Source organism: Ursus maritimus, unplaced genomic scaffold (genome assembly GCF_017311325.1).
Source record: "Ursus maritimus isolate PB19 unplaced genomic scaffold, ASM1731132v1 scaffold_4, whole genome shotgun sequence".
Taxonomy (NCBI): Eukaryota; Metazoa; Chordata; class Mammalia; order Carnivora; family Ursidae; genus Ursus; species Ursus maritimus.
This window is the reverse complement of record NW_024426552.1, coordinates 1,934,166-1,959,206: the sequence shown is the minus strand read 5'-3', so window position 1 is coordinate 1,959,206 and position 25,041 is coordinate 1,934,166. Positions and strand designations below refer to the sequence as shown.

Here is a 25,041-nt window from a genome sequence, read left to right as displayed (position 1 = left end):
CCCCGCTGACTTCCTGGGCCCCTCCCCCAGGCTGCCTGCTCCCTGAGCAAACAAAAGTGGCCAGGAGGAAGTCCCCCTCCCAGGGCCGTCCTTCAGTGCTGACCACCGAGGGGCGCTCTCACCACCCAGCTCACAGGTAATCCGTGATCTCACCCCAACGCTCTGGCCTGTCTTCCAACTCCTTTCTGGACATTTACATGCTCAGTGGAAACGAAGTTTCTGACAAGCCCCCAGCTTCACCGGCTGCCCCCACATACCCGCGGACCACCGGGCAGCGCCTCTGCCTGTCCCTCCCCCTGCCAGATGTCCCGCATCCCTCGCATTTCAGACTCTCTCCCCCGGGGGTCCCACGGGCACTCGGACAGCCCCTCACACCATCAGCCCGCCTCTCGGCAACAAACCCCATGTGGTCAACGGCTCCCCTCCCCCAGCCCTCCACGCTGGGTCCACATTTGATGACCGTGACCACAGGCCCCTCAGCCAGGGAGCTTCGGAGCAGAAAGCCCAGAAGCTGGAGGCTGGATTTCCGGTGCATGGAGTTCGTGCTTCCTGGACACACCCTGCTCCAGCCTCCTTTGCTCTCAAATGATTAGGCCGAGTCATTGGAGCCTTGGTCTCTGCCGCCAGCAGGAAGGTTCTGGAATTCCTGGTGCAGAGGTGGGTCTGGGGAATGTGCCCCAGGGTGAGTAGCCAGCCTCCCATTCACACCGGCCACAAAGCCTATCAGCCAGGGGCTTCCTCCTGAGCGGAACTCAGACGCCCACCAGTCTCCCAGCTCCTTCCCAGCAGTCCGTGTGCACGCCCCTCAAGCACTCCCTGCCCCCACGCCCAGCCCAGCCCTCCAGAAAAGGCCCCCCCCGTGAGGTCAGCACCTCTCTGAGCACATAGCCTTCCTGCTTCAAAGCTCACGGTCACAAAAGATGTTGCAAAACTTCAAGCCAAACAGTAAACACACCAAGGCAACGCCAGGACCTAAGAGGATTTAAACACAATGCAAAAATGCTGGCAAAACATGAAAGTGGGACTTTGTGGGGTTTGAGGCGTTATCGAGGTGCGAGGAGTGGGGCCTGTAAGAGAAGGCCTCTGGGCAGGGCGCGAAGTGGCTGGCTGTCCCGGGGGCCTCCCCTGGCAGCCTGCAGGGTCGGGGGACATCGGTGCCCCCAGCAGCCCCCAGGGTTCTGGCTCCTGGGACAGCCCCACCCACAGGGCTGGGCGCAGACTGGGGCTGGCTCAGATGCCTCCTGAAAATGCAGAGCGGCCGCGACCTTTGGGGCTGGCTGTCTACCGCCAGCGTCGCTGAGCATGGAGACCTGAAGCCACGTTCCAGGAAGGTCTCCTCTGCCTTCCAGAGCCCGCAAAGACCCCGGGTGAGTCTGCCCAGCAACACTCAGCCTCTTGTCCTGAAACCCTTTTGACCGAGAGCTGGGAGTCTCTCAAAGGGACCAGCCATGCACACAGGCGAGGTGAGGAGACACGCGTCCCCAGGGGCCCCCTCCAGGGCCCAACTACAGGGCCTTGTATGGACGGACTGGCTCCTCCGCGCACCACCTGAGTCCCCAGCTCGGTCCCCTCACTTCCCACCTCCGTGTCCTTGTCTGTGAAGCGGGCCTGAGGTGGAATCGTGAGCCAGTGGAGCAAGAAGCGCCGCAGGCCCCCCTTCAGATGTGTCTGCAAATGGCAGAGAGGCTTCTCACAAGCGGAAGCAAGAAAGGTCGCGTCCGTGGAAATCCCAGGGTTTCTGGCAGGAGGCTGTCAGGAACGGGAAATACCACACCCCCAGCACCGGCGGGGCCCGCGGCCATCTGGTCTTGCTGGTTTGGGAGCCCAGCCTGCCGAGACGGGCCTGGGCCGCTGGAGACACAGAGGCCCCTGCCTGGGAGACCCCTCTGATTCCTGGAGCTCTAGGAAGAAGATATGGGCCCCCACCCTCCTTCACCTCCCCTTGCCCTTGTCCCTCTACTAACGAACCCCAACATAGGCACTCAGTGTCAGACCCCAGACCAAGCCTCCAGACTCCGTCCACAGGACGGCTCTAGGATCGAGATTTCGCTGTCGGTGCTTATGGTGTCCTGGCCGCCTCCCCAGGTCCCTCCCACAGAGCCTCGCCCTTCCCGCGGGTTTCAGTGGCGGAGGAGCTCCGTGCCACCCCTGGGGACGGTCCCCACATGCAGGTCAAGCAGACTGTCCTTTGAACAGTGACGGCTCTGCCTGTGTCTCCCTGCACACGAGCCCCCGGAGCGTTGCCCCAGCGGCTGTTCGACAAGCTGGGGATTGCTGCTGCTTCCAAATCCATCCCTGCTCCCCTCTTTTTCCTTTTTGGGGAAGAAAATCCCCATCTCCGCACATGACCTGGTCTTCCAGCGTCTCGAGGGTCCTGCCCGGCCCCGGGAGCTGTTCCGTCCGGCTCTGTGACGCCGGCTGCACCCTGCGGACGCCGTGTCCACAACGCCCTCCTGCGGGTTCTGCCCGCAGCTTTCTTCTTCCATCCCGTCTTCACACCTGTCAGCCGCATGTCCATGCAGTCCTCCTCTTCCCTAATCGTCCCTCCTGGGTGCCGACACGGAGCTGGGGGGTGACGGCCAGTGGGGGCTGCCCCCTCTCCGGGCCGTGGCCGTGGCTCAGACGGAGCAGCCACATGGCAGAGGACACCTGGGAACACTTGTGGCACTTCACCCTGGTGAGGACGAACCCTCGGTGGGGGGGGCCATGGACACTTGTGGCGGCCTGGGCTCCTTCTCCTGCCCACAGCACGGCACAGAATTCAGACTGAAAGTGCTCTCCTTCGGAGCCCATGTGAGAAACCCACGGTGCACGGCGGCCTGAGCCTCTCCGATCTGGTCTCCAGGACCAGCGCACCCCCAGCTGACGGCGTGTCCCCACGTCCAGGGAGCCCCTCGATGGCCCCATTGCCCTCTGCTCTCACATCTCTCCTTCTGGATCTCCTGGGTTGATCCCCTCTCTCTGCCTCATCTTCTCGTTGTACATTCTAGAAGTTTCTCCGGCCTTGAGTTTCCAGTCCGGTTGACGAGTATCTTCTTATAAGGCCAGCAACTGTATTTTTAATACCTGAGAACTCTGTCCTTTCGGGGCATTCTGTATTGACTTTATACATGTGATGTATTCTTGAATACTTCTGAAGGTAATTAAAATTTAAAAGGTAATTAGGGTAATTACGATTTTTAAAATTCCTTGTGTTTTTAGAGCTAGCTCGGTTTGGTCCAGGGCGGGTGTATGTCTACACGTTAGCCTATTTCATGTTTTGTGTCCTTCACCAAACACCTGGAGGCTCCTCGCTGTCCGTTTGTGGTCCCTGGAGAGGACGGTGGCGGGTAGCATCTGTCCTTGGCGGGCGGTGCCTCCAGGAGCGGCGGCATCTGGTGGCGGCCCCTGGTGAAAAACACCTTTCTACCTGGGCCTTTTATCCAAGTGTCGGAGATTTGGGGTCACGGTGTTGGTAGCCGCAGGACAATAATCTCCCAAGTGTGCTCCCAACCCACGGCAGGAACCCCACTCGTGCCAAATGCACGGTTTGTTGGCCCCGCTCAAGACCCGGCCTGAGTGACCAGACGGCCGCAGGCAGCGCCTTCCACGCCAGGCTGCAAGACCCTGCTCTCGGGACCACGGGGTCCTGCTCCCCTGTCCCCCACCCGCCCGTTAGCTACCACGAAGCAGTGAGCCATCATCCCCTTCAGTTTCCACGGCCGCCCCTCGTGCGGGCTCCAGACGCACGAACACCCGGACCCCTCCTCGGGCTGGGCACCCCTGCTGACACGGGAGGTCTTTTAGAGCCCACGGGGTTCCCACACGAGCTGCGTCTGCCCGTCCCCTGCGCAGGGCTCCGAGCGGCCCTTACACAGCTGCTCTGTGCCACACGGGCCTCCTCAGCCGCCGGCCCCGCGTGTCCAGGCCTCCTCGCGAATCCCGACGTGGCTACCCGCGGTCGGCTCCCCAGACACTCCCGTGTCTTCAGTCCCACAGGTCTGGGGTCTAGTTCCACGGGGCATCTGATGGGCGGGCCCCACGCCAGCCCATTGCTGAACGCTTTTCAAATTGGCAAACACATACCCAGGCCCATGGTTGGGGGACAGCTGTGCCCCAGGCCCGCCGAGCTGTTTTCGGGGGCCCTGGCCTTGCCGTGACGGCAGACGCCGCCGAAGGAGCTCATGCTCGAGGACTCTGTCCAATGCTGAGCAGAGCGATAGACCGCACCACCTGGGTTCCAATCCCAGATCTGCCAGGTGCCGGTCCCGGAATCCCGTGCCTCAGTGTCCCCGGGTGTAAAAGGAGACTACGGGCTGCACTCAGCTCACAGCGTGGCGGTGAGGACCGAGTGGGAGGAGGTGGACGAAGCTCCTGGTTCCGGCACTTTCCGCCCACCCGGCTCAGCTGCTCAGCCCCTGAGGCCCGCACGAAGGCATGTGGCTGCGAGGAATCACCTCACCCCAGTTCCACTTCTTCCAGGGCGCCCCCTCTCGGGATGGGCAGCCCCAGGTATGACCTCCTCCTGCCAGGAAGCTCGGGGTCCTGCTGCCTCCGCGCTCACACCTGGGCCTCCTTGTTCCACGACGGCACTCGGGAACCGGCCTCCCACACGTGCTTCAGTGTCGCTCTGCCGCTGCCACTGCCTCCCCCGCGCGGCACGGCCGCCGGGTCACTGCCTCCTCCCCACAGCAGCCGGGTGCCTGCTCACGTGTGGAGGCCCTCGCCCTCTGCAGCTTGTCCTCTCGTCCCTTCCTGAGGGAGCCGCCCGCCGCGCGGACGCCAGACGTGGTGCCCCGACCGCACCGTGAGGGCTCTGAGGAGGACGGCGGGCAGCGGGCGGCGCGTCGGCCTCCAGCCACAGGGTGTGTACGGTGCAACCCTGGATGGCGGAGGAAGGCGCAGAACTGTTCTCCAGAGCGCTGCCGGCCTCGTCCCTGCGCAGTGGGCTCTCTGAGCCCACCTCCTACACACCCCGACTTCTGCCCGCAGAGGAGCCTGCCGTCTGGAACGTCATCTTTCTCCCCCGTGTTTGAGACCCACCCCGTAAGCAGCCTTGTCCTAGAGGGGACGGCTTTCAGTCACTCCAGCCTCTCCGCACGGCTGCCGGTCTCAATAGCAAAGCCCCCATCACCCTTCCCATTTCCCAACAGACCCAGCAGGAGGGGGTTTCAGCACATTTCCTCTTCGCCCCATGACGTCAAACACCAAAGGAGTCACCACCCCAAGGCTCAGAGTGCCCTGGAAGCATTTCTCCTGGGAGAACAAAGGACCCGATAAACAAGCAAAGGGACGTTCCGGAAGGATCCAGGGAGGAAGTTGTCATGCTGGTGGTGACCTCCTGTCCATCATGATTGCCGCAAGTAGAGAGGGAACGCCCACGGTTCCATCAGGAACGGCAAAGGGCAGCCAGCGCCGGCCCCGCGTCCTGAGATGGGCAGTGTGTGCCCCCACCCAGTACCTGTGCCTCCTCCCACAGTCCTCGGCCAGGACCAGAGCCGGCACGATGGCTCCCGGGGCGCCCAGCACTGTCCCACCCCGATAAGCACATGTTGCGCCTCGATCCACTCCAAGGTGTTGCCAACCTGCCCGTGGAGCCTCGAACCAGCCGAGGCACCTTCATGGTCAGAAGGGAAAGTGGGCAACGCCACCCCGCCCCCACCCTCGACCAGGTCAGGGGCTTGCTGCCCGGCTGCCCCAAGGCAGGAACCCAACACCCACAGAAAGGCCAGTTAGACGCCGGGGCCTGCCCAGGGGGAATGAGGCCCACAGAGCAAGCTCCGTGCCAGAGGGAGGGCAGGGCAGGGCCCCTCCGGCCTCATTGTTGGACTGAACTCCGGGCAACACAGCTCAGCCTGAGCCACCCGTGGGGGGCGGAGCCTCGGTGAGGAGGGTCTGGAGCTGGGTGCTGGTCCTGGCCCTTTGGGTCCCCAGGTCCCGCGTCCCCTGTCTCCAGCAGCCCCGCTGCGGGTGCCAGGCGGCCTGACGGAGGCGGGACCCGAGGCTCCCGCCGGCTCCTTACCAGGAAGGCCTGGAACAGCTGGAAGGAGCCGAGGAGCCACACATACAGGTGGGAGTGCAGCCTCGTGGACGTGCCGTTGAAGGCGTTGGCCACCACCAGGAACGAGTAGGGCCCCACGGTGAAGAACTCCCAGTCGTAGGCGCCGGAGGTGGCAATGGTCTGGTTGGCCTCGAAGAGGCGGGTGCTTGGGTTCCACTTGTAGATGACGCTGTCGATGTTGTGATTGTCACCTGCAAGCCAGGCAGCCGCCGTGAGGCAGGGCAGGCAGATGGCCCCTTACGGCGGCCTCAGTGGAGCCCTGGCCAGCCTGGACCTGTTCTGGGGCCAGGGGGTCCGTCCGGTGCCGTCTGGCCACTGGGCACCGTCCCTGTGCACCCCTGCGCTCCCTGCCCCTGTGCTCAGAGGACAGCCCTCCCTGGGTCCTTCCTTTGGAGGCTCCGGACCCCACCCCCCATGGCCTTCCATCTGAGAGCTGGGACCCCACCTTCCCCAGCCTCACCTCTCACACTGCCCAACGCCCCCGCTGCTCTCACTGTGCCCCTAGCTCAGGCCTCCGCACCTTCTGTCCACACCGTGCTCCCTACAGCTCCCCGGCTGCACTAGCCTCTCCCGGAACACTCCCGCCCCTGGGGAGCGCTGCTTAGTGGGCTCCTGGGGTCCCCTGCCCATGAGTGGGGCAGCAGGGGCTCCTCCCCGGCCCCTACAGAGCTCCCTGGCCGCAGATGCCCTGCAGGGCCCACGGCCTCGGACTCCGCCCCCTGGAGTTATACAACCAGGAGGGGCCGGCACCGCCCAGAGACGAGACCCCAGCCTCAGCCAGGCCTGTCCTCCTGCACCCACTGCGCCACCAAGTGTGTGTCCAGAAGGCACAAAACCACGTCCTGCATCCTCCAGCGACTCTGCCTGCACGCGGTCCGCGCCCCCGTCTCTCTGGGGGACACTGGCCTCCGGTCCAACCGTTTATCTCCTCCCCTACTGCAGCCGGCTCCTCCTACGAGGACGCTAGCTAGTTAGTTCCTGTTTAGTTGGTTAGTTTCAGATGACCTGGTCCGTGAGCTGGGTGGCCCACGCTCCCATAAGCACCGTCCCGGGCCGGCACCCACCCAGAGGCGCCTCTGTCTTCCTATGCGCACGGGGAGGAGGCGCTCAGGTGCGCTCACCTCAGACGGCACTGTAGGACGGCCAGCCCGAGAACCGGCCGTGTGGGATGTACTGTGGTTTGTCAACCAGGTGGAAACAGACCCGTGGGTGAGCTAGCCGCCCCCCCATGGTTTCCTTCCGCGTGGAAGGCCGCAGCCTACCTTCCCGGTGGTTCGCCACGGCCAGGAAGTGCTCCCCGGCCACCTCGAAGGCCTCCCAGTCCCGGGCGCTGTGGGTGGGGACCCTCTGGTACGGCGTGAACCTCAGCTTCCTCTGGTTCCACTTGTAAATGACAGAGAACTCCTGACCCTTCTCATTCGGTTCAAAATTAGCCACTGCCAGGAAGACCTGAAACAGAGCCGGATACTGGTTCTTGCCGTCAGTGCGAGGGGCCTGGCGCTAAGGCTTCTGAGCACCCGCGTCTCTGTCCGACGGCCCCGTGTCCGTGGATCCATCTGTCACGCTCCAGACCCTTCAGCTGTCTGCCTTCGTCAGCCCAGCGTCCCCATTTCTATCCCCAAACTCGGGAGCTTTCTGCGCAAACGTGCCCTTCATCCCCCGATGAGCAGAACGCACCGTCACGCTCTCCTCCCGCCTAGAAGCGCGCGCTGCTCTCGTCAGCGGCCACACACACCCCGGTACCCGGCGTGTGACTGGACCGGGAGGCCACCGGCTCGGTGTGTGGGGCGCCCGCCGAGGCCCCAAGCCCGTGTGCGCTCAGTAAGCCCGCACCTGCTTCGGGGACCGGACAGCCCCCCCCCCCCGTTTTTTCTGGATTTCCTGATGTTTCTTTGATGCGAAGTTAACATTTTTATGATGAAGGTGTCGGCAACCAAAAGGCCAGAGAGCTAGTCAGCTGTTCGCCGCATGGACTGGGAGCGCAGCTGGGCTGCGGCGGGCTGCGAGCCACAGGAGGCATCGCGCAGTCCACTCTGCTCCTGGCGCACCCTCAGGGCCGGCCTCGGTGAGGGCAGGCTGTTCCTGGCACACACGTGCTGGTGAGAGTGAGGCGGGGGCCACGTGCAGGACAGCGGCCCCGGGACCCTGCCCCTGGAGTCAAGGGTATAGACAGAGCTGATAAGACCATGCCTCGTGCTGGGGGCAGCCCCTCAGACCCACCGCCCTGCCCCTGCTGCATCGGCCCTGACTGTGAGGGGGCTGCCCGCGAGCGTCTCACCCCCACCCCGGGCCCGGCCCCCTGCAGTAAGCCTGTCTCCATCCCCGAAGATTTCTGCCTTGTTGACCCGCTCGTCAAGTGGGCCGACAAGCTTTTAACTTAGCCCCGATGGGGCTACGTAGAACCGGACGGTGTCGTAGGAATGGTCTTGTCTTCTATTTTTTGGAAGCCAAATAGACTTCACGTTCTGGATTTAGAGACCCCGCCAAGTGTCTGACTTTGAAAGCTGCTGAGAACCTGAGTAAGACTTTGAAACCATGAGAAATACTTCCCCGTATCACCCACACGAGCAGCCCCCACCTTTGGGTTTTCCCAAGATAAAAAGGATTGAGACAGTTGCCGGGTGCAGACTTGCCTTTTTCCCGATGGTGAAATGTCTCCAGGACTGGGCTTGGTGTGTGCGGATGTTCTGGTACGAGGCGAACTTCCCATCCGTCCACTTGTAGATGGCGGACGTGGTTTTGCGGTTGGCGGCTGCCACGAAGAGCCCGGCCTCGGGGATGGCAAAGACCTCGATGCCCAACGTCTCCGAGCTGGTGAACAGGCTCTGATGTTCCTCCACATAGTCCAGCTTTTCTCTGGCTGGTGACGCAAGTGTGGAGACACACTTAAGGCCTCCCAGAATGGGAGTGCGACCCGGGGCCCCGAGCCCTGACCCCCAACGTGAGCCTGGTCAGGGCCGGCTCCGGGGCCACCGCCCGGAGCGCGTGTCACCCTCACAGAGAGGCTGTCAAAGGCGCCCGCTCACGCCTGCATGGGTTTCAGGGCGTGCGGAGACGCCGCGACGCTGACTGGATGGCACGGACACGTCGGGTCCCAACTAGACGTTCCCCCGATCACTGCTCCTGCACAGCTCTGCCCCGAGTGCATGAGGGAGCGGGGTCCAGGCTCGCGAGCGGGCTCCCGTTTCCAGTCGGCAAGGGTCCCGGGCGCCCTGGGCGACCTCGACTCCCTCGTCCCCACGCGGGAAGGCACCGCTGGGAGCACTCTGGGGAAGGACGTGCTCCCAGGCTCCTGGCATCATCACCTGGCATCTGTGATCCGAGGGGCAGACAGGGCACCCGGAGGCTTCCCCCTCGGGGCCATGGGGACTAGACGTGGAGGGGTGACAAGCTTTGCCCAGGACACGTGAGTCCAGATGCAGCGTGCAGGCCTGCTGTCCTGGGGGGTCGCTCTCTGCTCCCAAGGAACGGTGGCTGGAGAAGAGCCTGAGTCCCCAGGCGGAGGGAGCCCCGCTGCCCGCTCACCTGCTAACACGGAGACCCACTCGCTGCCCACACACAGGAACAGCCCCTTCCGGCTGGCGTCAAACCAGAACTGGGCCTCCTCCACTTTGGTGCACGGAGGCCGGGAGCCCAGCGTCACCTTCATGTTGGTTTCTGGCGGGAGACAAGGAAGAGGAGCGTCCAGAGTACAGGTTCCCTGGAGGAAGATGGAGCTGGGAGGCAGACCTCTGACCGGAGGGCGGGGGGGTCCTGCCTTTGCGTCTGCCTGCGGGGACCATGAGGACGCAGCAGTCTCCATCGCGGCCCCGGGGAGGACGTGAGGCCCCGCACGGCAGGACGGAAGCTGTGAGGCTTCCCTGCTGGGCTCCCTGCCCACCCCAGAGGGCAGCCCACCTTCCCCTTCCCCTTAGTCATCAGCTGCTGCCCTGCCCTCCTCTCAGACCTGTCCCTCTCTGGCGCGAGATTCTCTAAACTCGAGCTTTGCCTTGTTCCACGGCGTTTGACCCCATCAGTTCTGGTGACTACACCTCATCTCGGGCCAAGCCCACGGGTCCTGATGGTGCTGCGGGGCCAATTCACAGTGACGTGGGTGCGGCCTCCATGCCCGACGGCCAGCGCTGCGGGCACCGGGACCTCATCAGCACCCGGCGGAGGCCTGGGCTCACAGCCCTGCCTCCTGCCTCTTGTTCCGAGCCGGAACTGGGCGGATGTGGGAAATCTCCACAGAGTGCCTGAAAACTTCACTGTGCAGGGAAATCATTTTCCTCTGTGTCTCTTCTTTTACATAAAAATTATTCAAAATTGCACTGTTACTATAAAATTATTCAAAATATCATGGCAATAAACTGCATCAATTTGTAGACTATTTTTTAAAAGATGGATTTATTTATTTTAGAGAGAGACAGAGAGAGAGCAGAGGCAGAGGGAAAATCTCAAGCAGACTCCTCGCTGAGCACGGAGCCCGACATGGGGCTCGATCCCATGACCCTGAGATCGTGACCTGAGCCGAAATCAAGAGTCAGACGCTCAACCCACGAAGCCACCCGGGCGCCCCAATTTGTAGTCTATTAAAGTATTCTCCAACGTGAAAAGATGAAAAGCAGCAGCAGGGGGCGCCTGGGTGGCTCAGTCGGCGAAGCGTCTGCCTTCAGCTCGGCTCATGATCCCGCAGTCCTGGGATGGAGCCCATGTCAGGCTCCCTGCTCAGCGGGGAGTCTGCTTCTCCCTCTGACCCTGCGCCCTCCCACGCTCATTCTCTCTCTCTCAAATAAATAGATAAAATCTTTTTAAAAAATCAGCAACCAGTACCACTGGGAGTTCGGAAACCCATCTTGGGACGGGTCCTGTGGGTGATGCGCTTGAGGGGCTCGCCTGACTGGTGAAGCATGACGGCAAGACTCCGGAGGGCAGGGGCTGTGTCGTGTGTCCCCCCGCCCCCACAGGCGGAGTGGTGGTGGGAGGGGATTCGACGCCCCGGGGAGGGGGTGTGGCTTACACCAACGGTCCAGACTGTAACTTTACAGGGAGAGCACAGAAGCCCACACTAGAGAGAGCAGGGCAGGGGACCCTTTGGGCTGGGGGACCACGGACAACTGAAACATGCCTCTCGAAGTTCGGGGTCCCCACTGGGGCGGGGGCTGAGATTTAGATGCCTATCAGAGAGGGATGGGGACAAAGATCCCAAATACTGGTCGGGGGCAAAACAGGCCGCAGACGGAAGTCAGAAGGCTCAAGAGAAGGAAGATGATGTCAGGGAACAGCCCCAGGCGTCCCAAGTAGGACTAACGGTCTCTTGAGGGCACCATCCAAGTGGGGCTTGGGGGCCACTGGGCGAGCCAGCCAGAGGAAAGATGGATGATGCTGGCGTGTCTGACGGGGCCAGTCCCTTTGTCAATTTGATAATCACCCTCCTGTCTTTGCTCCCAGGGGAGGTGGGAAAGGGACAAGGCCCTTGGGGTTCACCATCAGTGAGCGGGAGTGGGTGACTTTGACCTACTAACCATAGGGATATTTTAGCACCTCATTATCTTCTGGCTTCCCCGGGAGACCCTGCAGGACAGGAGGGATGGAGAGCACAGCCAGCTCGGCACTCCTGCAGGGACAGAGCCTTGGGGTGGCGTCCGAGCCGGGCAGCAGAACAAGCTGCCTCACCAGGCCCTGCAGAGAGAGGGACAGCACGTTCAGAACTTCGCCACCAGCGAGCGCCTGGACCACTGGGCTCAGCCTGTCCAGACCCTGGTGCAGGGGTGGGAATGGGGCATGGAGGGTCTATCCATCCATCTTCTCTAGAGCTAGGAGAGTAGAGCTTGCTGATTGGTTGGGGGGCATGGGGAGCACTGAGAGCAATGGTGGAGAACTATATACCATTCTGAGGTAATTAAGTCACAGAAAGGGTTTTTGCTATGAACTAACCTAGGGTGACTAGGCTGCATTGCACATCTATCCATCTGTTAATCTGTCTGTCCATCCACCCATCCATCCATCCATCCATCCACCCACCATATGTCCATCCATCCATCCATCCATCCAACCATCTATCCATCACTCAGTCACTCATCCATCCACCCATCTATTCACCTATCCAGCCAGCCATCATCCATCCATCCACCCACCCATCCAGCTATCCATTCATCCATTCATCCATCCATCTCTCACTCACTCATCCATCCATCCATCCATCCACCCACCCATCCATATGTCCATCCACCCACCCATCCAGTCATCCATCTGTCCTTCCACCCAATCATGCCATCCATAACTATTCACCAAGCACCTATCATGTATCAGGCATGGGTCTAGACACAGCACAGCAGGAAACAAAAGCCCCTACATTCATGGAACAGGGTTCTCCCAGCTGCAGTCGAGGGGAGAAACAGGTAATGAGCAAGCACACTGTTGGTCTGAGGACGGTCAGGGCTACAGGAGATGGGTACAAGGCCCATCTTCTCTGAGGGATGGGGGAAGGTCTCCAAGGAAGTGGATGTGGAGCAGGGCCCTGAAGGTATAGGGTGTGAGCCATGGTGGCAGTGAGGATGAGTGTGCCAGGAGGAGGGAACACGGTGAAATGTGCCTGGCAAGTAAGGGGCCCCAGTGGAGCCCGGGGCTCCCTGGTCCCACGTGGCACACACAGCAGCCTGTCCGTCAGAGCGTGAGCACAGCAGGCCTATAGTGACGGCCCCTCTGTGGGCACTGCTGTTGGGAGGCCAGACGGCAGCCCCTTCCCTACTTACCGTGAACAGGCCTTTGGTCCTCTTGCGGCTGCCGATGAAGAATCGGGCTCCTCGCACCGATAGGGTGGCCGGGAAGGGCACGTCAGCCATTCTGAAAACATTTGAGGGTAGTTTTAGGGCCATGGGGGAACTGGGTCACAGCCCATTTATGCAGAAAAGGGCAGGGAGACGCAGCACAGGAGAGGCTGGAACAGCAGATGACCCACAGCTCTGGAGCCGGGAGTCTGGGATCTAGGTGCGGCGGGCCGCGCTTCCTCTGGTGGCTGCAGGGGATGGTCCTCCAGCCTCTTCCAGCCTCTGGGGCTTCTGGTAGTCCCTGGCTGTAGCCAGGTCACGGCCTCTGCCTCTGTCTTCACAGGGCCGTCTCTGTGCCGCTTCTCCTCTTCTTAGAAGGACAGCAGACTCTGGACCGGGGCCGCCCTACTGCAGTACGACCTCAACTTAACTCGATCGCCCCTGCAAGGACGCAGTCTCCAAGCAAGTTCCCATGTCCGGGTTCTGGTGGACCTGAGTTGCAGGGACGCTCTTTGCTCCAGGACAAGAGTCCTCTGCAAGTGCGGCTGCTGAGCTGTCTGCTCAGTGTCTCCTCCGTCTCTCGGGAACCTCAGTGGCTCCTACTGGCATTGGGTCTGCCTGCCCACCCTCCACCAAGCCTGGGGGGGAACGGATCGTATCTGGCAAGGAGGGGTGCTTGCCGGTGACCTGGGAGATGCTGGAAGGTGTGGCCCGAGCTGGGTCTCGACGTGGAAGTGGAGGCTGAGCCCTGGGGATGGGGGAGGAGGTAGACGCCTGCTGGAGGGGACATCCTGACTGGAGCCTCTGGGGTGGCCGAGCCAGGCGTGTGCTTTCTCCTCACGGCCCAGGGCCTCCTGCACCTCGATGCCTTTTCCTCCCGTAAACACACCCGCTCCTTCCAGGCTCACATCTGGCTACAGCTGGCTGTGGTGAGGCCAGCTCCTGACCGCCATCCCAGAGTGCCCCGTGCTCCGCTCACAGCTCTGGTCACAGCTCTAGTCACACCCATGAGGCCCGTGAAGCCTGGTCCCAGGGCCCCGAGTCCTCCACGGCCACCATCGGCCGTAGTCCCGCCTCCTTCCGTCCCCTTCCTTGGCCCTTGCTCTCCCCGTCACAGAGCTGTCCCCAGTGCTGGGTCCCTACCCGGTAAAGGCCCTGATGTACTTGGGGGGCATGGGGGGACATCTGTAGTAGATATGTATTTAAACAAAGTATTTGAATGTCAAAGATTCTTTTTACTATGGAGTAAGTTTGATCTAAAAGCACAGTGAGAGCCTACCTTTGCAAGTACTATTTGGAATAATGATAGATGTAATGCAAACTGGACAATCTGTGATTAAAAAAAAAAAAGAGTGCCCAGCCCCACTGAGCCCAGATGGAAGCTGAGGGCGACGGGGTCATCACTACCTGGCAGGGCCGTGGGGACCCACGCACCCTGGTCCAACCTAGCAACCAGGGGACGGCGGGACAGGGAATGAACTCAGGCTTCTGAGTCCCTGGGGCCCTGTCAAAACTACCAGAAGGATTATTCTGCATGTTTATTTGGGGTTTTAGTGACCGTCCACTCCCTCAGCCCAGACAAGCAGATCGAGTCTTGGGTCAAACGATGTGCTGGAAATCAAGAGCAGGAGCTGGGTTCGAGTCAGGCGGCAGGTTTAGTTCGGCTCCGGCGCCTGAGCTCTTTGTGGGCTTCCTCTGCGGCTTTTCGCGATGGCGACCACGCTCTGCAGGGCACCTCCTCTCCCACGTCCAGCGCACCCAGCCCCGGGCGCCTGCATCCGCCCCACCCACGGCGGCCTTTCTGGAGGACAGGTTTGGTCCCGGCCTTGCCGATGACCCTGCACTCCTGCCTCAGGGGATGGTTCCCAACGACCGTCTGCCCACAAGCCTGAGCGCCCGCGGTGCGCGCTGTGCCATGCCGGCCACACCCACTGCCCTGGACGCATCTCGTCGGGCAGCACGCAGCCCCGCACCGCCCTCCCCTGGCGTCCTGCTACCTACATGTCCACCGGGAGGCCACAGTCCGTGGTGAGGGAAAAGGATCCTTCAGACACGGCCAAGACCAGCGTGTGCCATTGGCTGTCCATCAGAGTGGGACTGCGGAAGGTCACTCGGGTTTGCCAGGCGCCCGCCGTGTCCTGGCTGAGGAAGAGGAAGTGCAGCCGGGTGGGCGAGTACCGCAGGCCAAGCAGCAGGGCGTCGGGCTCCTCTGCCACCACTGAGAACAGGTATTCGTTCTTCTGCAAGACAGGGTGCCACAGGGGAGGCAGGACAGGTAAGGGTGCGGGCAGGTGATGGTGGGACAGGGGAGGGTGGAGCAGGAGAGGCAGGGCAGGGGAGGGCGCGGGCAGGTGATGGTGAGACAGGGGAGGCTGGGCAGGGGAGGGTGGGACAGGGGAGGCTGGGCAGGGGAGGGTGGGCAGGGGAGGCAGGCAGGGGAGGGTGGGACAGGGGAGGCAGGCAGGGGAGAGTGGGGGCAGAGGAGGCAGGGCAGGGGAGGGCAGGGCTCTCATGGCAGGGTCTACCCTGGTGACCAAGATCTGTGATAAAACCAAACGCACTGCTCGAGCCTCTCAGGTCGGCCACTACCGCAAACCCAGGGAAGCGTGCTGGCGAGGACGTGGGGAAATTGGCCCCGGCGGTGGGGTTGCCGCACGGTGTAACTTTGGTAGAGGACAGAGTGGCGGTCCCTGGAAACATCCTCACAGAATGAGCACCGGCCCCAGCAAGCCCGGTCTGGGCCAGCGCCTGGACTGACGTCTGGGGCTCGGAGAGACTCTCCGGGTGCCCAGCCCATTATTCACGGGCACTAACACACAGAAGCAGCCAGGGACCCCGCGGTCTGCCCGTACAACGCACGGTGACTCAGCCTAGGACACGGGTCCCAGCGTCCACACCGATGACCTAGAGGACGTCACGCTGAGGGAAGTCAGCCAGTCTCGCGGGACAAGGCACGTACCGCACGGTCCCAGAGCCACCACATTCGGAGACAGAGACTAGGATGGGGGCACCACGGCTGGGGGAGGAGCGGCCGTCGGGCTCAGCGAGGGGGATGGAACAGTCTGGACGCGGACGGTGGGGACGGCAGCACGACAGTGTGAAGGTGCTGAGTGCCACCGAACCGGAGCCCTGGGGACACCCGCAGGCCGGCCACACCTCCCGTCCCAGCTCAGCGGACCCATGCTTGACGTCCGTCGGTGCCGCTCAGGGTCCCGGGCTCCCCAGCCTAACACAGCCCACGGCGCCCTGACCGTGCCAGCGGCTGTGCAGCCTGGGCTACAACGCCTCGGGCAGGCCCCCGCCGCCCACAGCGATGACCCGTCCTGGGCAACGACACTGCTAACGCAGTTAACGCCGCACGATCCTCGTCTTCAAACCAACGCGTCATCCAGTAAAATGCACTTGGCACGCTTGGTCACGTGGCCTGTGGTGCTGAGGGGACACGCAGGCCCCATCGGTTTCCAGGCTGGGACGTGGCACCCAGACATCTCTTCCACGGCACGGAACTCTCCCACGTGGCAACTTTCAGGGAGTGGGGCGATGCGTGGAAGCCAAGAACCACAAAGGCGGGACAAAATCCTCACGGTCTTGCCTGGGACATGAGACAAAGGGCCTGGAGGAGTACTGACGTCACAGCCATGGCCCTGCTGCGACGGGAATCCCCACGTCCCTGGGTTCTGGGCCCAGCAGCACTGACCTTCCTGGCAGAGGGTGTGACTGCCCCCTGGGGCCCTGGCCAGAGGAGTTAGGCCCCTGCCCTTCGCGATTTCTCATTCCCTCATTCCCAGCAATGTCTGCAGCTGGAGGAGACCAATGTCCGCTCAAAACCCTGGGTTCCCCCGTCCCCATGAGGGTCAGATGAAAGGAAGCAGATCCGTTGGGCAAGTGAGTTTATTGGGGTGCCCGAGGAGGGGCTGACGGGTCAGATGGTGAGGCCAAGGGACCCGAGCAGAGACACTGGGAGGGAAGGACAGGGACCCAGAACAGGTGGAGGCGCCTCCTGGGAGAAGGAGCCCCGGGGAGCAGAGGGGTCAGCGGTCTGGGGATGCAGGAGGTCAAGATCAGGTCAGGAGCGTGGACACATGGGGGACCCCGTCCTGGGTGCGGGCAGCCACCTAACACAGGTCAGGACTGGACTGAGGGGGCGCTGGGAGGACCACCGTCACTTGGTGGGTCCTGAGCCCAGCTGGCCCTGGGGGGAGAGACGTGCCCAGTCAGCAGCAGGACTTCTGGGCCGAGGCAGGGACACAGCAGGCCTGGCGGGAGCACACGGGGCGGCAGAGCAGGGACACGCAGGAGCCCCGGCGGCAGCAGCTGGGCTGGCAGGAGGAGGCGGGGGCACAGCAGGAGGAGGCGGGCACACAGCAGGTGGGTCTGCACACAGGGCGGCAGAGCAGGGACACGCAGGAGGTGGGTCTGCAGCAGGACAAGGAGCAGGGGCTGGGCTGGCAGCAGGAGGGGGCAGAGCAGGGGGAGGCCCCCGAGCAGACAGGGGTGCAGCAGACAGGGGTGCAGCAGACAGGGGTGCAGCACACGGGCTTGCAGCAGTCTTCCTGGCAGGGGGAGGAGCTGCAGCAGGAGGGCTGGCAGGAGCTGGTGCAGGCTGATTGGCAGGGGCTGGACACGCAGCTTGCAGGGGTGCAGATGAGGGTCAGGCAGGAGCTGGGGGCGCAGGAGCTGGGGGCGCAGCAGGTGGGGGCGCAGCAGGGGGGCTCGCAGCAGCTCTCTGGACAGTCGTCCACCTGCCAGGGGGAGTCGGGGCAGGAGTCACAGGAGCCGGGCAGGCAGACGCGGCTGCCGTAGCTCAGGTCGCTGGAGCAGACGGACAGGGTGGACGCGGCCATGGCAGGGGTGGGGGTGGCGGGGCCGGAGGAGGTGTGAGTGTGAGTGTGTGTGTAAGTGTGTGTGTGTGTGAGGTGCTGGGCTGTGGGCTTTTATACCCTTCAAGTTGTGTGTGTCGTCCAGCAAGAGGCTCCCTGAGACTTCCCTTCCTTGTTCGTGTTTTGACTGAGTACTGGGGGTGCTTACTGCTGCTGGTTTATTTACACAAGACAGTTTGCTGCTTGTTAAACACCTGTCCTGGGTGAGGACGGGGCTGGCCCCCTGACGTTGTTTAGTTCTCTAAGGAAACAGCACGGGAGCAGCCTCGAGTCCTCAGCCCCGGGGCACGCAGCCAGAAACTCAACGGAGAGTCAACGAACACATCCTTGTATCTATATGTGTCATAGACTGTATTCTCACAAGGTGAGTTAGAGAAGAAAATGTTATTAAGAAAATCATCAGGAAGAGAAAGCACATGGACAGAGGGCTATGTATTTACTGGAAAAACCCACGTCTGAGTGGGCGCTCGGAGTCCAAACCAGGGTTGCTCAAGGGGCAGCCGCACTTTGCTCAGATGTGACTTGCAAATATTTTCTGCTACTCTGCAGCTTCTCTTTCTAGGCTCTCAACAGTGTTGTTTAAAGAGCAACAGAGTTTAATATCAGTCAAGGCCAGTTTATCAATTTTCTTCTTTTTCAGATCACACTTTGGGTAATAATCCTAAGGACTCTGTCTAATGCAAGGTCACAACGATTTTCTCCCGTTTTTTTCCTGAAAGTTTAAAATGTTTATATTTTATATTTAGGGTTATGATCAATTTTTATTAAATTTTTATACTAAACATGAGCATGGGTAAGATTCCTTTTGGGGGGGGATGTGGATGTCCAACTACTCCAAGTACACTTCTGTCTCTTGAACTTGCCTTCGCAATTTCATCAAAAATCAGTTGGCTGTATTTGTGTGGGTCTATGTGTCTGTTCTGTTTCATGAATCTGCCTACTCATATCCCTTTGCCAACATCACATTGTCCTGATTACTGTAGCTTTATAGGAAATCTTGAAGTCAGGTAGTGAAGTCCTCCAACTTTGTTCTTCATTTGCAAATGGTTTGGATATTTGAGCTCCTTCACCCTTCCAAATAATTTTGGAATTAACTTGTTCCTATTGACAAAAAGCTGCTACTGGGATGTGGATTGGGATTGCCTCGAATCTATAGACGAGTCTGGAGGTCACTGACGTCATAACAATGTTCCAACCTGCCAACATGGTCCGGCTCTCCATTTACTTCTGTCTTATTAAATTCTTCCATCAGGATTTTTATAGTTCTCATTATGTACATATTCCCTGAGATTTATACCTAAGTTTTCATTATTTATTCTGTTGTAAATCACACCTGTAAACAAAATATTCAATTCCAATTATTTATTGCTATTATAGTGAGATGCAATTGATTTTAATTATTTTAGGCTTGCACCTTCAATCTAAATTCTCTTACATTTCTAAGAGATTTTCGTAGATTTTGGGGGGTTTTCTATGTGGACGCTCATGTTCTCTGTGAATAGAGACCACTGCATATCTTAATTTCCAATGTGTATGACGTACATTTCTTTTTCTTGCTAGTTGCACAGGTAGGACTTCAGTACAATGTTTAGGAGCAGTGAGAGAGGACATCTGAATCTCTTTCCTGATCTTTGGAAGAAAACTCTGTCTTTTACAATTAAGTATAGTGTTGGCTATAATTTTTTCACAGATACCTTTTATGAGGTTAACAGTTTTTTCAATTATTCCTAGTTTATCATAAGCTTTTAAAAAAAATTAAGCGGGGGTGGGTACACTCCCCAATTCATTCTATAAGGTTTACATTATCCTGACAACAAAGCCAGGCAAAGACATGACAAAAACAGGAAACCACAAACCAATATCCCTTATGATCAATGGTGCCAAAGTCCTCAACAAAGTACTAGCAAAGTGAATTCAGCAGCGCAGTAAAAGGATTACACACCACAACCAAGAGGGACATTTTTCTGGAATTCAAGGACGGTTCCACAACTGGAAATCAGTCAGTATAAAACCTCACATCACCAGAATAAGGAAAACAGCACATAATCATCTCAAATGACACCAAAAAAGCGTTTGACAAAACTCAACACCCTTTCATGATGAACACACTCAACAAACTAGGAAAAGCAGGAACTACCTCAACATAATAAAATATATATGTGAAAACCCCACAGCAAGCGTTAACCTCAACAGTGAAAGACTGAGAGCTTTTCCTCTAATATCAGGAGCAAGGCAGGGCTGCCCACTTTTGCCACTTCTGCTCACCAGTCCTGGGGGTTCTAGGAGAGCTAGGAGAGCAGTTGGACAACAAAATAAATAAAAGCAGTCTAATTTGGAAAGGAAGAAGTGAAATCACGTCTGTTCACAGATGCTAAGATCTTATATGTAGAAAATCCTCAAGACCGGTTAGCACTAGGAAATGAATTCGGAAAAATGGCAGGACACGAAGTCAACACACAACAACCAGTTGCACTTTTATACAAATAATGAACAACCCAGAAAGGAAATTATAAAAACAATCCCATTGACAATTGCCTCAAAAAAGAATAAAATAAAAGGAATTGACTTAATCACGGGGAAAATCTTATACAATGAAAACTACAAAACATTGCTGAAAGACAATAAAGAAGACATAAATAAATGGAAAGACAGTCCACATTCATGGGTTGGAAGGCTCAATATTGTTAAGATGTAGATAGTACCCAAAGCAATCTACCGACGTAATACAATCGCTATTGAAATCTCAATGATGTTTTCTACAGAAACATAAAACCCCTCACACACATATGGAATCCTAAGGGACCCTGCATAGCCAAAACAATTCTGAAAAAACAAAGCCGGAGGACTCACATTTCCTGATTTCAAAACTACAAAGCTACAATAATCAACACAGTGGGGTACTGACATGAAAACAGACAGACACATAGACTAATGGAATAGAATAGAGTCCAGAAATAAACCTTCCCGTATTAGGTCAAATTATTTTTCACAAGGGCAGCAAGTCCATTCAATGGAGAAAGGACAGTCTTTTCAACAAATGGTGCCGGGGAAATTGATGGTCCACATGTAAAAGAGTGAAGGTGGACCCCTACCTCACACCACCCACGAAAATGAACTCAAAATGGATCCATGACCTAAATGGAAGAGCTAAAACTATAGAACTCTTGGAAGAAAACACAGGACAAAAGCTTCACAACATTGGATTTTGCAATGATTTCCTGGCTATGACACCAGAGGCACAGGCAACATAAAAAAAATACAAAAATTGGACTTCATGAAAATCTTAAATATTTTTGCATCAAAAGACAATACCAATGAAGAATAAAAGGTAACCCAAAGAAATGGGAGAAAACATTTGAAAATCAGGTTTTCATCAAGGATTAATATCTAAAATGTATGAGAACTCCCAAAACTCAATCACAAAAAGCCAAACAACCAAACTGAAAAATGAGCAAATGACCTGAATCGACATTTTCCCAAAGATGATGCACAAGTTATGTGACCAATGGGCACATGAAAAGGTGCTCAACATCACTCATCATCAGAGAAATGCAAATAAAAACTACAATGAGAAGCCACCTTACACCCATCAGGATAAATATATATAATATTTATGTAAATATAAACACAATGAGGGGATAGCGTAAACAATACACATACATAACAAAGAGAAGACAGCACGGGTTGGTGAGGATGTGGAGAAATTAAAGCCCTTGTGCACTGTGAGTGGGAACGTGAAATGGTACGGCCACCATGGAAATCAGTAGGGTGGTTCTTCAAAAAACTGACAGTAGAATTACTGTGCGATCCAGTAATTACATGCGTATACGCTCAAAAGACTGAAAGCGGGCATTCAAAGAGATATCTGTACATCCGTGTTCACAGCAGCATTATTCACAAGAGCTATGAGGTCGAAGAACCCAAGTGTCCACTGAGAGATGAATAGATAAGCAAAACGTGGTCCATCCACGTGGTGGACTAGTATTCAGCCTTAAAAAGGAAGCAGGTCTGACTTCAACACGGATGAAGCATGAGGACGTTATGGGGAGTGACAAGAGCCAGTCACAAAAAGACAACTAACTACCCTATGATTCCACTGATGTGAGGTGCGTCAGAGACAGGAGGTGGAAGGGTGGGCGCCGGGGTGGGGGGAGGAGGCTGGCGAGTCAGTGGTCATGGGGACAGTGTTTCATTTTCCCAGGAATGAAGAGTCCTGGAGACAGACGGTGGGGACGGCTGCACGATGTTAAGAAGGTACTTGGCAGCGTAAACGGTGCCCTGAGAAGTGGTGGAGATGGCAGACTTGATGTTACGTGCATTCGGCATCAATACAAACAAATGAAAAAGAAGGGCGCGATCACGCCAGGAAGAGATGGGGAGGAAGTTCACACACCTATGAGTGAACGAAAACAGCCAACCTGAGAAGTCTCCATGCTGTATGTATGTCCCACACGAGAACATTCGGGAAGGACCCAACTGGAGATAGTAGACCAGCAGGTGCCACGGGCTTCAGGGGAGGGGAGGAGCAGGTGGAGCACAAGGGGTCTTCAGAGTAGAGACACCCTCTGTGATGAGGTCTCTTCTCCAGCACTCTGACCCCAAACGCAAACGCTGGCTGCCTGGGTCTCCCCCCAACTCCCAAGCCATCTGTGAAACTCGGGGTGCTTGGAGCTCCACTGGGCTTGCCCTGCTGCATGGGGGCTGGAAATACTCTCCAGCAGTGGGAGCGCCACCTGCCACATGCTCCTTACTCCTTCCCTCCCTCCCTGTACTTGTTCTGTGTTCCCTGAGCCCAGGATCCGACACGCTGGCTACATGGTCTAGTCAATGTTCTGAGTTGGCCCAGGTGGGAAGGTATCCAGTCCCTGTGACCCCATCTAGACTGGAGAAGTGCCTCCCCCACTCTATCACCTTTCCGCTAAATGGGAAGAGCCTGCGGGAGGACACCAGGGGGTCCCTAGGCCCATCGGGTCTGTGCTGCCTGCAGCCCACAGGCCACCTTCTCTGCGGTCGGTTTGCCCAGCGAGGGCAGTGGGTGGAAACGGGCCAGGGGCTGAGAACCCCCAGACCATGACCTGTGGGCAGGCAGCCAGCCTCGGGAAGCCCTGGGCACGCAGCACCCAGCAGCACTGACCTTCCTGGGTGAGGGCATGACCCCGCCCCCCACCCCCAGGGCCCTGGGCAGAGGAGTTAGGCCCCTGCCCTTCGCGACTTCTCAGTCCCTCATTCCCTCATTCCCAGCAATGTCTGCAGCTGGAGGAGACCAATGTCCGCTCAAAACCCTGGGTTCCCCCGCCCCCATGAGGGTCAGATGAAAGGAAGCAGATCCGTTGGGCAAGTGAGTTTATTGGGGTGCCCGAGGAGGGGCTGACAGGTCAGACGTTGAGGCCAAGGGACCCGAGCAGAGACACCGGGAGGGAAGGACAGGGACCCAGAACAGGTGGAGGCGCCTCCTGGGAGAAGGAGCCCCGGGGAGCAGAGGGGTCAGTGGTCTGGGGATGCAGGAGGTCAAGGTCAGGTCAGGAGCGTGGACACATGGGGGACCCCGTCCTGGGTGCGGGCAGCCACCTAACACAGGTCAGGACTGGACTGAGGGGGCGCTGGGAGGACCACCGTCACTGGGTGGGTCCTGAGCCCAGCTGGCCCTGGGGCAGGGGACGTGCCCCGTCAGCAGCAGGACTTCTGGGCCGAGGCAGGGACACAGCAGGCCTGGCGGGAGCACACGGGGCGGCAGAGCAGGGACACGCAGGAGCCCCGGCGGCAGCAGCTGGGCTGGCAGGAGGAGGTGGGGGCACAGCAGGAGGAGGCAGGCACGCAGCAGGTGGGTCTGCACACGGGGCGGCAGAGCAGGGACACGCAGGAGGTGGGTCTGCAGCAGGACAAGGAGCAGGGGCTGGGCTGGCAGCAGGAGGGGGCAGAGCAGGGGGAGGCCCCCGAGCAGACAGGGGTGCAGCAGACAGGGGTGCAGCAGACAGGGGTGCAGCACACGGGCTTGCAGCAGATGGGCTTGCAGCAGACAGGGGTGCAGCAGACAGGGGTGCAGCACACGGGCTTGCAGCAGATGGGCTTGCAGCAGACAGGGGTGCAGCAGACAGGCTTGCAGCACACAGGGGTGCAGCAGGCGGGCTTGCAGCAGACAGACACACAGCTGTCTTCCTGGCAGGGGGAGGAGCTGCAGCAGGAGGGCTGGCAGGAGTTGGTGCAGGCTGACTGGCAGGGGCTGGACACGCAGCTTATAGGGGTGCAGAGGAGGGTCCGGCAGGAGCTGAGGGTGCAGCAGGGGGGCTGGCAGCATGAGGAAGATGAGCAAGGGGAGGCCTCGCAGCAGGCAGGGGTGCAGCAGACGGGCTTGCAGCAGACAGACACACAGCAGTCTTCCTGGCAGGGGGAGGAGCTGCAGCAGGAGGGCTGGCAGGAGCTGGTGCAAGCTGATTGGCAGGGGCTGGACACACAGCTCGCAGGGGTGCAGAGGAGGGTCAAGCAGGAGGCTGGGGTGCAGGAGCTGGGGGCGCAGCAGGTGGGGGCGCAGCAGGGGGGCTCGCAGCAACTCTCTGGGCAGTCGTCCACCTGCCAGGGGGAGTCTGGGCAGGAGTCACAGGAGCCGGGCAGGCAGACGCGGCTGCCGTAGCTCAGGTCGCTGGAGCAGACGGACAGGGTGGACGCGGCCATGGCGGGGGTGGGGGTGGCGGGGCTGGAGGAGGTGTGAGTGAGTGTGTGTGTTTGAGTGTGTGTGTGTGTGTGTGTGTGTGTGAGGTCCCTGGGATGCCAGGGCTTTTATATCCATCCCTGGCTGGAGCTGTCCCTGCAGGAGGCTCACATGTCCCCTTTCTTGTTGGTGTCCTCACGGGCCAGGGAAGCCTAATTAGATGAGTCAGAGGCCTGGGAGGTGGGCTGATGGCCACCTGACCGGGGTTTGGCCCTCGGGGAAGCCGGCGCGGGCTGTGCTGCGGACAAGCCCTTCCGCCTGTGGGTGTCCTGGTCGTGGGCCAGGGGGAATGTGTCCTTGACTATCTGTGGCGGGCGGTTGTGGTGGCCCCTGGTGCGGTCCACGGGTTATGTCGGAGTAAGGGGAGGACCTGCTCCTGCCGCCCCGGGGAGGGCTGAGGAGGACGTCAGGGCCCTTGGTGGGGAGGCCACCCTGGGCAGGAGCAGCGGGGCATTGTCTGAAGCCCCTGATGTTACAGGAGTCTTTGGATTGCTGGTCTCTCACACCCACACCTGGGCCGAGGCGTGGGGTGAGCGACTGTTGGGCAGGAGGGTCCCAGGAGGGTCCCCTAGACGACCGTCCTGGGAGGGAGGGAGGCCGGGACGGTACGGGAGCAGGGTGCCCGCCGCAGGGGGGCAGGGGGGTTCTGGCTGTTACGGAAGCAGC

The 25,041-nt window shown here is 59.0% G+C and overlaps 2 protein-coding genes across 2 annotated transcripts in view; both read right to left on the bottom strand.

Annotated features, from left to right (window-relative positions):
* The window catches only part of TSPEAR (thrombospondin type laminin G domain and EAR repeats), a 59,355-nt gene that overhangs the window by 15,563 nt on the left and 18,751 nt on the right, over positions 1–25,041 (bottom strand). Inside the window, exons 2-8 of the mRNA XM_040621820.1 lie at positions 14,791–15,029; positions 12,775–12,865; positions 11,545–11,701; positions 9,566–9,697; positions 8,674–8,900; positions 7,303–7,489; positions 6,002–6,231 (exon numbers count right to left, since the gene is read on the bottom strand). Of these exons, the coding sequence (XP_040477754.1) occupies positions 6,002–6,231; positions 7,303–7,489; positions 8,674–8,900; positions 9,566–9,697; positions 11,545–11,701; positions 12,775–12,865; positions 14,791–15,029 (1,263 nt within the window). The remainder of the gene's footprint in view (positions 1–6,001; positions 6,232–7,302; positions 7,490–8,673; positions 8,901–9,565; positions 9,698–11,544; positions 11,702–12,774; positions 12,866–14,790; positions 15,030–25,041) is intronic.
* On the bottom strand, positions 16,744–24,338 carry LOC103680729 (keratin-associated protein 10-11-like). The gene is made up of 4 exons (XM_040621757.1): positions 24,299–24,338; positions 24,103–24,250; positions 23,350–23,910; positions 16,744–17,724 (listed from the first exon to the last, which is right to left on the bottom strand). Exons 1-4 carry the CDS (start codon positions 24,336–24,338, stop codon positions 17,004–17,006), a joined length of 1,470 nt encoding a protein of 489 aa, XP_040477691.1. The 3' UTR covers positions 16,744–17,003.